The sequence below is a fragment of the Erpetoichthys calabaricus genome, chromosome 4 (assembly GCF_900747795.2).
Source record: "Erpetoichthys calabaricus chromosome 4, fErpCal1.3, whole genome shotgun sequence".
Lineage (NCBI taxonomy): Eukaryota > Metazoa > Chordata > Cladistia > Polypteriformes > Polypteridae > Erpetoichthys > Erpetoichthys calabaricus.
Window position 1 is genome coordinate 137,131,120 of NC_041397.2, and position 11,975 is coordinate 137,143,094.

General features: G+C 38.6%; 1 protein-coding gene across 3 annotated transcripts in view; it reads left to right on the forward strand.

Moving 5' to 3' along the window:
* Window positions 1–11,384, forward strand: part of LOC114650293 (acrosin-binding protein-like) — a 40,056-nt gene extending 28,672 nt beyond the window's left edge. For 2 of the 3 annotated variants that reach the window (XR_007934636.1, XR_003715983.2), the window contains 2 exons: window positions 1,149–2,252; window positions 10,915–11,384. Coding sequence is in view for 1 of the 3 variants with exons in the window: in XM_028799837.2 (XP_028655670.2) it covers window positions 1,149–2,057 (909 nt within the window). In the remaining 2 variants the exon portion in view is untranslated. Of the gene's footprint in view, window positions 1–1,148; window positions 2,968–10,914 lie in introns of those variants that run through there. The other variant, XM_028799837.2, reaches the window with a different exon arrangement.
* The last annotated feature ends 591 nt before the right edge of the window (window positions 11,385–11,975 follow it).

Below are 11,975 nucleotides of genomic sequence, written 5' to 3' on the forward strand. Positions count from 1 at the left end.
TATTTTCCATACCTGTTGAGGTAAAGGTAAAGGGAGGCATGCTGTCCAGTTTGACAACGATAGATTTATACATTGATCAGCCACAACATTAAAACTATCTGACTAATACCATGTACAGTATATCCCCCTCGGACCTCACACATCCCTGTTGCCAGTTCACTGGTTGTCCTTCCTTACACCACTTTTGGTAGGTTCAAAACCTTTAGATTTGGAGATGCTCATTACAATTTGGTCCTTGTCCAAGTCACTCAGATCATTACACTGTTACATTTTTCCTGCTTCCAACAGGTCACATTCAAGAACTGGCTGTTCACTTGCTGCCTAATATATCCCACCCCTTGATAGTGCCGTTGTAACGAGATAATCATTGTTATTCACTTCACCTGTCAGTGGTTTTAATGTTGTCATCTTTATCACCACAGGAGATGGATGTGCATGTCATTATTAAATGTATCTTTTTAGTAACTGCTTTGTAAAGTATCTTAAAGTTGTGTTCAGCATGAAATGCTTTCAATAAAACAAATTGATAAATTTGCTAGGAGTGACTTTGATAAACCATCGATTAACTGCTTTATCCATTACATAGTTAAAATTACAACGAGTCTGTCCTGTCTGAGTTCTTCACAAAGTAGAAAAGTCCTGAAAATGCCTACCAGTCCATTACAGAGGACACTCTCATATACCTGCACACTCATACTCTAATTTAGTTATGAGTAAGCAAATAACTTAATCCACATACTTTTGGAAAACAAAGTATCAGGAGAAAAAGAATGAAAACATTAGGAGAACATGCAGTCTTCAGAGATACAATATTATGGCCACAGTTAAAAATCTAGGATCTTGCAAATCTGTGTTATGAACACAAACCTCTTAAACTACTGTAGTACTGTCAGATTAATCATATAATTACTCTAAATGCTATTATTTTTAGTAGTTTATTGTATACTAAACGTTTTATTTGATCTAACATGATCCCAGCACTTTTTAACTGTATTAGCTGTGCAATTCAAATTGATGGCCAGGAAACACATAAGAGGTCCCTAAATGAGCAACCTGGCAGACCCAAAACAAAAACAAAGACTCTGGAGTTTTTGGAGATCAATAATTTTACTTCTCCTGAACAGTTTTCTCTCTCTCCATTTTTGCAGCGGGTGCCTTGTCCAGATGATCCCATCGAGCTTTTCAAGTCTGTCCCCAGAGTTTCAGATGCACTCACTAGCCAAACTGATGATCTTATCTTGTCTACTAAATCTATCGCAATTTCTGAAGATGAAACAAATGAGCCCAACTGGTCTGAAAGTATGGAGTTTACAGCAACAGAACAAAATTTCCCAGAGCCTGAAGATGTTGTTACTCCTTCATTAAGCGCAAGTGGCTTGAATAATCAGATGTTTGACTCTGAAAGTAGCAAATCTGAAAGCTATAATCCTTACTCCCTTGATGAGACAAATGTGGCTGAAGGTGAAACAAATGTGGCTGAAAGTGAAACAAATGTGGCTGAAAGTGAAACAAATGTGGCTGAAAGTGAGACAAGTGTGGCTGAAAGTGAGACAAGTGTGGCTGCAGATGAGACAAATATGGATGCATCCAGTGAACTGGAGAGGCAGTCTTTAGCATTTGGTGGGCACCCTCGGCAGCTGTTGGGCAGGCTGCTTGTGCCAGCTCAAAACCTGAGTAATCCTGATTATAATCTCCTCAAGAATCTCAATATACAACCACAGCATGACCTACAGGGATCACTTCCACTGCATTTATTAACAGAAGAAGCTGCAGAAGCAGAGGCAGCAGCAGCTGGAAATGCATTGCCAATACAAGAGGACGATAAGGCCACTGACCCAACCAGATATACATCCCTGATTCAGCCTGCTCATAATCCACATATTCCAAACCCTATGAAGGGGGATTTCACGGATCTCCTGAAAAGGATGAATCGGCCTGGAGTTGGCACACTGCATGACAAGATAACAAAGGCAGTGAATGAAGGAAACATAGATGATGTTAAGAAACTTTCAAAACAGTTGTACCAGGTGCTCATGAAAACCAATGGTGCACATTAATGTCATTTGCCAATGGAAGCAGGAGAACCAGCAAACCACTTGAGAATTTATCCAGTACAGTCTTCTTCTCTTCTTTGGCTACTGAATTGGACAATGCTCATCTTTAGGACCAGACTATTAGAAATTGCCTGGATTCGGCAAAGAAGAGTAAACAGGAGAAAAGAGGAGACTGACGTAAAAGCAGTAAAGGTGCAGGTAATGAAAAAGACAAACTAATTTAGAAGCCTTAAGACCTGTCCTAATATTTACAATGCATAGTCCAGTAGTCTTGACAAACCACCCTACCTCACCACCACCACCAATAACACTCAAAGAGAAATGACTAAACAAAGCCTGAATGAATAACAATGGAAACTTATAACCTACGCCAAAGACAAGTCTGTCTAAACTTCCCCCAAAATCCCATTTTCCAAATCAATGTCTGCAAAGACTTTAATTGGAACAGAAATGGATGAGGAGAGGATCATCCAGGTTTTAAATAATTGAGGCTAATCTGTCAGATGGCACACTCTTTTAATGAACTACATTCCTCTTTATGCCTGGCTACTGAACTCAGTCCACAAAAAATTGTGGTGAATGCAAATTTCTTATTATGTCCAGTCTCTGTAACACTTTCTTAAAGTCTTTTTATATTGAATACATTTTTACTGCATTTTATATACATATGTTCAATGATATTTATATCTACAACACATTTTCATAAAAGAATGTTTGGCTTAAATTGCTTTTTAGAAAAAGTTCAGTAGAAAAGTACAATTGCAATGACTAATCAAAAACATGGAATATCAAGGAAACCAAAAGTAACATTGTCTGCATTGTACAGTATCTTTTGACTTGAGCTGTATTGTTGTTTTGTTTATTCTCGTGGTTACCACCATTTTGTCGTTCTGTTGTCGCAATATGAAGGCCTGTTCCTAGGTATGTGGCTTCACGGTACTGGTTTTAAGCACGCATCACATGCTAAGATTGTGGATGCACCTAAAAATGTCTGTCTTCAGTTTTTGGTTTAATTCTCTAGACTTACACTTTTGATTATTGACTTTTGGTTAATATTTTGGTTTTGATATGGTATATTCAGATTTAATGGTTTTCAACCCTGCAAGTCTATTTTTATACTGTTTCATCACATGGTCTTTATATCTTGCCTTCTTGACCTAACATTGTTCCATCTATTCACATTAAAGTTTCTTAGAGACGTGTTTCATCTCCATTGTCACCTCCTATATGAAACACTCAGAGGGTATCCTCACTATCTCAACTTAGCTGAATCCTCTCAACTCACAGAAGTAATGATTCTGGTGAACAAGTTATTGTAATAATATGTGATTATTGTGTAGATTGGAAGAAATATACGTGGCAAGAAGCTCAGGTGAATTACACATGAGTAATTGGACAGGCTGGGTTAGTAACACTAAATTCAACACCACAACCACAATCAAATGGGGAAAGCAGAATTTACGCAGCCTTAACAGACACCATTCTAAACCAAAAATCAAAGCCTTAAAAGGAAAAGACATTGGGTCAAGGAGCTAGTTCTCTTGTGTCAGTGATTTTGTTTCCCTTGAGTAACAAAGGTAAGAGAAATGTATCTTGATCTTTCAAAGGCAGCTGCCTGAATGTCATGTGTGTGAAGGTGCAGAAATATGAACATTCATTGAAGAGTTACGGACAACAAAAACACAAATTGGCAAGGACAGCACCACTGGCGAAAAATTGAAAAAGGAAACACTCATCATTTCAAATTTCTGCAAGAGGGACTCTTGTTCAGGTTGGAATCCATGCAGTAAGTTAACAAAAGCATTTTCAGTTCTGAAGAGGTGGGAACAGTTAAAGCAGTCACTGTCTTTCCCCAGCGGATTAGGCCCATCAGCATCACATGCCCCCGAGTACAGGCACGTGCGCTATCCACTGCAGAGGGGGTCTTCAACGTTGTCCTTATGACAGCATTCCTCTCCTTTTGGCAGAAGCATTGCAGCAGACATTGCCACCGCCTTCTCCTCTTTGCCCCCCACCAGATAACTCCAGAGATGAACAGTGTCATCCAGTGATGAGCTTCCTGAAGTCTCCCTGTTCTTTTTCCTGGATTTCTTGCCTATTTTAACAGTTGTATTAGTTACAGGAAAAAAGTATAAAAAATAGTGTATGGGATTTCCCTTCACAATTAATTTATTTAATACGGGTTTCTGCCCACCAGATGGGAAGAAAACCCTGCCGACTACACCAATTGTGAAAGGCAAGGGGGAACCAGAGTATATACTGTATATACTAGGGGGGGCTCTTCCCCCTGCTCGCGTCACTCGCCAACCCCCAGTTGCGTCTCTGCCGCTCGAGTATGTGGATTTCACTTTCACCAAACAACAAATCTTTTAATTCTCACAGATACGCCTCTTCACTGGGAAGAAACACTACTTTTCCCTGATGGCAAAATGAATTAGACGATCTAAAAGTCTTAAATTTTAAAGCCAAACAATATCTACATACTTTTGTCATATCACCTGTCATTATATTCGATGTCTTTTCACTGTTCCGTTATTTCACAGAGTAATAATTTCCGTTTGTTAGCGCTAATCTGATCTTTACTTTCAGTTTTTTGTGATTTTCAAATTTTAGCATTTTCATAATCTCTGACCTGCTCTGCATGTGTATCGCGCCAACGTTTTTGAACCTCTTTATGACATTCTGCTTTGTCTTCTACTCTTTGTCTTTTATTTCCGACCCCGCTTGGAGCTGAGAGCGCAGGAACTGTGTCTGACAATAGCATTCACCTGAATGAGCAGTGAGTGGACCGTTGGCACACCAGCCACTTCGCGTCCCTGCCACTTGCATATGTGTATTTCACTTTCACCAAACAACAAATCTTTTAATTCTCGTGGATACTCCTCTTCATTGGGAAGAAACAGTACTTTTCCCTGATGGCAACACGAATTAGACGATCTACAAGCCTCCAACTTAAAGTTTAAAGCCAAACAAAATCTACATACTTCTCTCATATAACCTATGTCCATATATTCTATCTCTTTTTGCTGTTCCGTTATTTCACCTAGTAATAATTTCTGTTTGTTAGCACTAATGCGATCTTTACTATCAGTTTTTTGAGCAATCTGAATTTTAGTACTTTCATAATCTCTAACCTGCTCTGCATGTGTATCGCGCCAATGTTTTTGATATCTTTACAACGTTCTACTTTGTCTTCTACTCTTTGTCTTTTATTTCTGACCCTGCTTGGAGCTGAGAGCACGGGAACTGGGTGTGACAATAGCATTCACATGAATGAGAAGTGAGTGGACCGTGGGCGTGGTTGTAAATATTTCAGAGGAGGGTGCGACTTGTCAAAATCTCTTGGCAAAAACTCTTGTCTTGCGGGACCTGAAATTATCTCTCACAGGAGTTGAAATTATCTCAGAGAAAGTCTCGTCTCAGGATTTCCTTTTACAATATATAAATTATATAAATAAATATATAAATAAATAAATATATATATATATATATATATATATACACACACACACACACACTAGGGGGTCCCTGCTCGCTTTGCTGTCCCACCTCCTCCCCCTCCTGGGGCACACTACGCACCAGCCACTTTGCATCTCTGCCACTCGTGTTGTGAAGGGTTTGCTGCTGCTGCTGCTGAGCTGCATGTTCTGCTTGTCGCGCTGCGCGTCGATCATTTAAAAGCCTGTACAGTAGTTGTCCTTCTGTCTCACTGCCTTGTCTCGCGGGACGTTAAAGTGTCTCAGAGAAAATCACGTATCGTCTCCTTCAAAACCTTGTAAGATTTTTTTTTTTTTTTTTTAATATATATATATATATATATATATATATATATATATATATATATATATATATATATATATATATATATATATATACACACAGTACTGTGCAAAAGTTTTAGGCAAGTGTGAAAAAAATGCTGTAAACAAAGAATGCTTTCAAAAATGGAAGTGTTAATCATTTTTTTTCATCAATCAACAAAATGCAGTGAAGGAACAAAAGAGAAATCTAAATCAAATCAATATTTGGTGTGACCACCCTTTGCTTTCAGAACAGCATCAATTCTTCTAGGTACACTTGCACACAGTTTTTGAAGGAACTCGGCTGGTAGGTTGTTCCAAACATCTTGGAGAACTAACCACAGATCTTCTGTGGATGTAGGCTTCCTCACCATTACTTCCAGAACTTCTTGTTCTTCTTTACACTGAAGATCATTCTTAATGACTTTGGCTGTATGTTTGGGGTCACTGTCCTGCTGCAGAATAAATTTGGGTCTGTGCTCAATCTTGCCATGACATGAAACTGTATTCCACAACCTCACCTTGGTAGCAGAGTTTGGCTGTTCCTCACCCAGTTTTAAGCCTCCTACATATTTTTGAAATTATTATTTGTTTACAGCATTTATTCACATATGCCAAAAATTTTTACGCAGTACTGTATATATATAATTTTATATATATTGCGGTGGGCTGGCACCCTGCCTGGGGTTTGTTTCCTGCCTTCCACCCTGCGTTGGCTGGGATTGGCTCCAGCAGATCCCCGTGACCCTGTAGTTAGGATACAGCAGGTTGGATAATATATATATATATATATATATAATCCCTATATGCGTCCAGGTGTCCATGTATGGGTGTCTTCTGGTGAAGTGTGCATGCGCGGGGCACTGTGCGATGCGCGATATTACTGTCAGAGAAAGTTTGAGGCGTTTTATGGAAATACAAACCAGTATTACTACGAGAGGAAATTAAAGGTACACAATACAGTGACGCATATTACAGCCACATACAAGCCAGTATTACTGTCAGAGGAGATTAAAGGCATATTACCGATGTGCACGCCTGTATTACCGCCAGAGAAAATTAAAGGTATATTACAGACGTACAAGCCAGTGGACGTACAAGACGGTATCCTTCAATAAGGGCGCGCACAAAAAGGCGACACTCAAAAGGGCGACCTCAATTGGGCGCAGTGAATAAAGGCGCGCGTAAATAAAGATCTGCACCTTTGTTGCTCTTCACATATTCCAGAGCCATTTGAACTAAATTATCTACGAACGCCTTTATTCGCCGCGCTCAATTGAGGTCGCCCCTTTGAAGCTCGCCTTGTTGTGCGCGCCCTTATTGAATAGAGCCGTACAAGACAGTATTACTGTCACAGAAAATTAAAGACACACAATACACGGCGGCAGCCCACGAAGAATGGTCAGCTCAGCTAGTAAACATCAACAAAAGAAAGGCTGAAAGAAAGAAAAATACGACCAACAAAAAGAATGAGGTCAAAGTCCCTTGCCATTTAATATAGACTGTTCCTACTAATGTTTATGCACTACTGTTCTAGAGCCCGTTATTGTAACAGGCTAAATGACTAGTATATATATATGTATAGGGAACAGATATAATAGGAGGGTAAATCAAAAAAGTAAAGACAATTTGAAAATTCAGAGGTATCCGCAATGGATAGAAGCTATTGCAATACACCGCAACACAACACATTTGCGATGTGCTATGCGTGGTCGAACCACCTATAAACCATGGCTCTGCTGTTAGTCCAGTTGAAGCCAAGGGCAAATGAACATGGACACTCCCTTTGCAGAATTGCACCATTGTTGCTGTAATAAAATTTGTGTAGCAGGATAAAAACCTGCTGAAATTCAATGAAGGATGTGCACATGTCATTGTGACATGATGACTTGGGGTACTGAAACGTTTGCGCAAGATGGGTACCCAAACAGCTTCCTGATCTGCACAAGAAACAGTGCTTGGAAGTTGCAGCTCCATTATAACACACGTCCCAATGAAGTGGCCACAACAGTAGAGGCAATGCAACAGTTGTGGTTTGAATGTCTTCCACATCCTCCTTATGGTCTTGATCTAGCACCATGCGACTATCACATCTTTGGTGCACTTAGAGGGATTAGTTGGTTGTACATTCACCTCTGACGATAAGGTTAAGGAAGCAGTTCAAATCTGGAATCAGGAGTATCCAATTAATAAAGAAGTTAGTTGAATGAAACAAGAAGTGCATTTACCTGCTGGGATGTTATATGGAGAAGTGATACAACAGTTATGTTCATCTACTCACATTCCATGGTATTAAAAGCTAAGTTGCCTTTACTTTTGGACTCTCCCTCGTATAGTTGTAAGGAAAAAAAAACAGATTTTAATAATAATAATGATGATGATGGAAAATCTTAAAAACTATTCATAATATTATTTGTCCTATATATAAAAACTTGGTGATGTTATTAGTTTATTTTTCTAACAATAATAATAATACATTTTATTTATATAGTGCCTTTCCCATGCTCAAGGCACTTACAGAATATAAGAAAGAACGGCAGGGTATACAGTATATAGCATTGTACAAACCAGATAAATAAATAAAGAAGATTACGACAGTGAATTCAGTGGAAAAAAAAAACAACAATAGATGTGGCCCAATGGAAATGGAGGAGAGGAAAACAAAAAATTTAGGACAACAAATCCTGGAGAAAACAAACCACTGGAGCCTACATTCTTCAATAGTTCATGAATTTAAACATTGGTTGACCAAGATTAAATGCCTACTTCAAAAAAGAAGAGAAGTTAATAACTAAGGATAATACTAACCACTTCAGATTACACATTTGAATTCCTTCTACACATACAATGTGAACAGTCAAAGCAGTGCTCTTCAGCAAACTGCAAATTAAAATAATTTCAGTACAGTGCACCCCCAAAATTTCTGGGGGTTTTGTTCCTACTGCACCCACGAATTGTGAAAAACCGCAAATTATGGATGTGGTTAAAAAAATACCTTTTTATAGTATAAACCCTAAATATGCCCCCAAAACACTTTCATTTCATTTCAACCTCAGCTTAATACATTACCTAAAAAAGAATGTAAAGGTAAACCCGCATACTGTACAGTACTGTACTGCTATGTCTCCCACAGTGCTAGAATGTAAAATACCGATGTTACCGCTATATGTACTGTAATTCATGCAAGTGCGTTTTCATTGCCAGAAGCCTTAGAAGGTGCAGGGCGTATTGGCGGCATCTTGGGGCTTTAACCCTTAAACTGCCACATACTTGGGGGTTAATACATCCCTGGACGCCAAGTACTTTTTTGCTGCACTTTTTAAGTAAACGTCACAATTCACAAAGAAAAAGTGAAATTTTAATGGAACAGATTTTTTTCATGCAAAGAGCATCACAATTACTTCAACACTGATCATTTTACACACTGCTAATGAACTGTAAAAACTATTTTAAAAAACTACTGGAGCTATATGTACAAGGTGCAACTGATGCCATTGATGAAATACAGTAAATAACCAAGCCGACTGCGCTTGAACTGGCTGCACTCAAGCACACAGAGGTAAATGCTGATGCTGGCAGGCTAGTCTAGTGCAGCGGCTGAATCCCAGGGAAAGTGAGGCTGCAGTGCTGCAGGGGCCGGCAGTATGAGCTGGCTGCTCAACGAATGTATGGCACTGACTGATCAGCTCTGGTGTGCTGGTAAATTGCACTGGGAAATGACAATAGCCGGTTGCGGCGTTCAATGAATGTACCTCACCGAATATACTCGGCTCCTATGTACTGGCAAATGGCACTGGGAAACGACTATAGCCAGTTGTGGCGGTTTAAGGCTTAAGAAGAACAAAACGGAAAACACAAGAACACTTACAGCAATTATACATTAAATACAACAAAGCACCAACAAAACACACAGTAAAGTCCATGAAAAAACGGCAACGGATAAAATGTAATTATGAAAATAGATAGTTCAGAGATCTGCACGTTGAATGGAAATATAAAGATAGTTCTACCGGTAGTTCCTGAAACGGTGAAGATGGGTGGATGAGTTCAGGAGCGCTCCTTTCTTCGCAGGATAGCAATGAATCCACTTACAGTCCTCATGTATACTGGCAGGCAATCCAGACCCCAACAATGAAACGACCCAGGACAAAACGAATAAGTACAGGCAACCCAACAGAAGGCAGGCAAAGAGACAGGTACTTGAAACACAAATTACAAAAACTTTTTTTTTCTTTTGGTCACCAGCTGCCTTTTTAAAAGCCGCGCTGACATAATTTGACCCCAACAGCATCTGCACCCTCAGCAGAAGACCAATCAGAGCCACTGCAGAGATTGCTGGGAGTTGCAGTTTCAAATTCTAGTAGAGTACAACGCCATCGGATTGGCTACTTTCACCATCCCAAACCGCGTTTTCGTCTACGGTTGCTTCCTGTTCTCTCTACAGTGCAGTATTGCCACGAAAAAAGGACATAAAAAATTACAGAGGATATTTGCGGTTTCCGCTAACAATTATTAGTTAGGTTCTAAGTAAAAATCTGCGAACGAGTGGGGCCGCGAACCCTGAACCGCGTCTTCGTGGGGGTCTACCGTATACATTATTTTTTGTTACATCTAATAATACTTATGTTTTTAGTATCTTTTTGAAATATTTTATAGTACTACCCTTATATGTGTATACATTTCTGCTTGAGCAAGCGTTTGTTTTTCTATCTATCTATCTATCTATCTATCTATCTATCTATCTATCTATCTATCTATCTATCTATCTATCTATCTATCTATCTATCTATCTATCTATCTATCTATCTATCTATCTATCTATCTATCTATCTATCTATCAGATCAGACACTGCTTATCTATATGTCCTTTCCCAACATGCAGAGTCATTTGGGTTAAGTCACTTTGTCTTCCAATATAATACAAGGTAGTTTTCTCTTAAAAGAATACAGTTTAAGCTCTGTTACAACTTGCAGTTTATGTTAAGAATTAATTGCCAAGAAAGTGCATACTGAACGATAAGTCCAGTCGTAAAGCTAATGCTAACGATGTTCATTTATAGGTAATGTGGATCTAGAATGAAAAAGATGCCAGAATTCATCCCAAGGTCCAAGCGCGGATGTGATGTTGACTGAGCTGCCCCACCTGCCAAGGCCCCCTCCATATAAATATGAGAATGACCATGACGTTCTGAGGTATATTAAAAAGTTTATAATCTCGAAAATTGAATCAAGGAATACTGAAATGTGAAAACTGATGAGTAATTCACATGATCCGTACCATGGTAAGATTTTAAGCCTACGTGTGTGAATTTTCCATAGACTCCTGGTCTCTAGTGCTCATTAACTACAACTGTAGAAGTCAGTGAAGAATGTCAAATTTCAGTTTTGTATGAATGAATGTATTCTTATGAACCCACCACACAATAATTAACGACAACACTGGAGGAAATTGTAAAAAGCATAAAGAAAATTAAATCAAACATGTTTTTCTTGACCATGTTGATATTTCACTTTTATTAACTTCAAGTAAAAAAGCAACGATACACTAAGAATACTTACTTGGTTATAGAATGTGTAATCTTCTTAATTCAAAAATTAAATTGGGATATACATAATTACAAATTTAAATGTTGCATATGTTATTTGAGAACTGCTATTATTTGATTAATAGTAACATTCATTTCATTTTGTGCAGCCATAATTTAAATTTGGGTGTAATACAAAAAAATGTAAGAATATGTCAGAAATAACAAACTATAATTAATCATATTTGTTTAGTTTTACATTTAACTATAATAATTTATTACCAGGTATGAACCGATTTCTTTTGTGACTTAATAAAGGATGTGATACAGTAGTGTAAAATTGTGCATCAGAGCCATTTAAAAGGGAGAAGACGGTCAGTCCTATTACCTTTTAGAATGGCTGCCTCTACTCCTGTACCACTCTCTTTGTGAGGTTTGCTTGTTTCCAGGTGTGATGTTGGGTGTCTTTCCAACTTCTATTGACAAGTCTGTTAAGGCGATCGGCTCCTTCAAATTGTCCCAGTGTGACTGACCGAGTGACGTCCCACCCAAGGTTGTCTCCTGCCTTGTTTCTGTTAAAGCTCCCCCAAACCTTA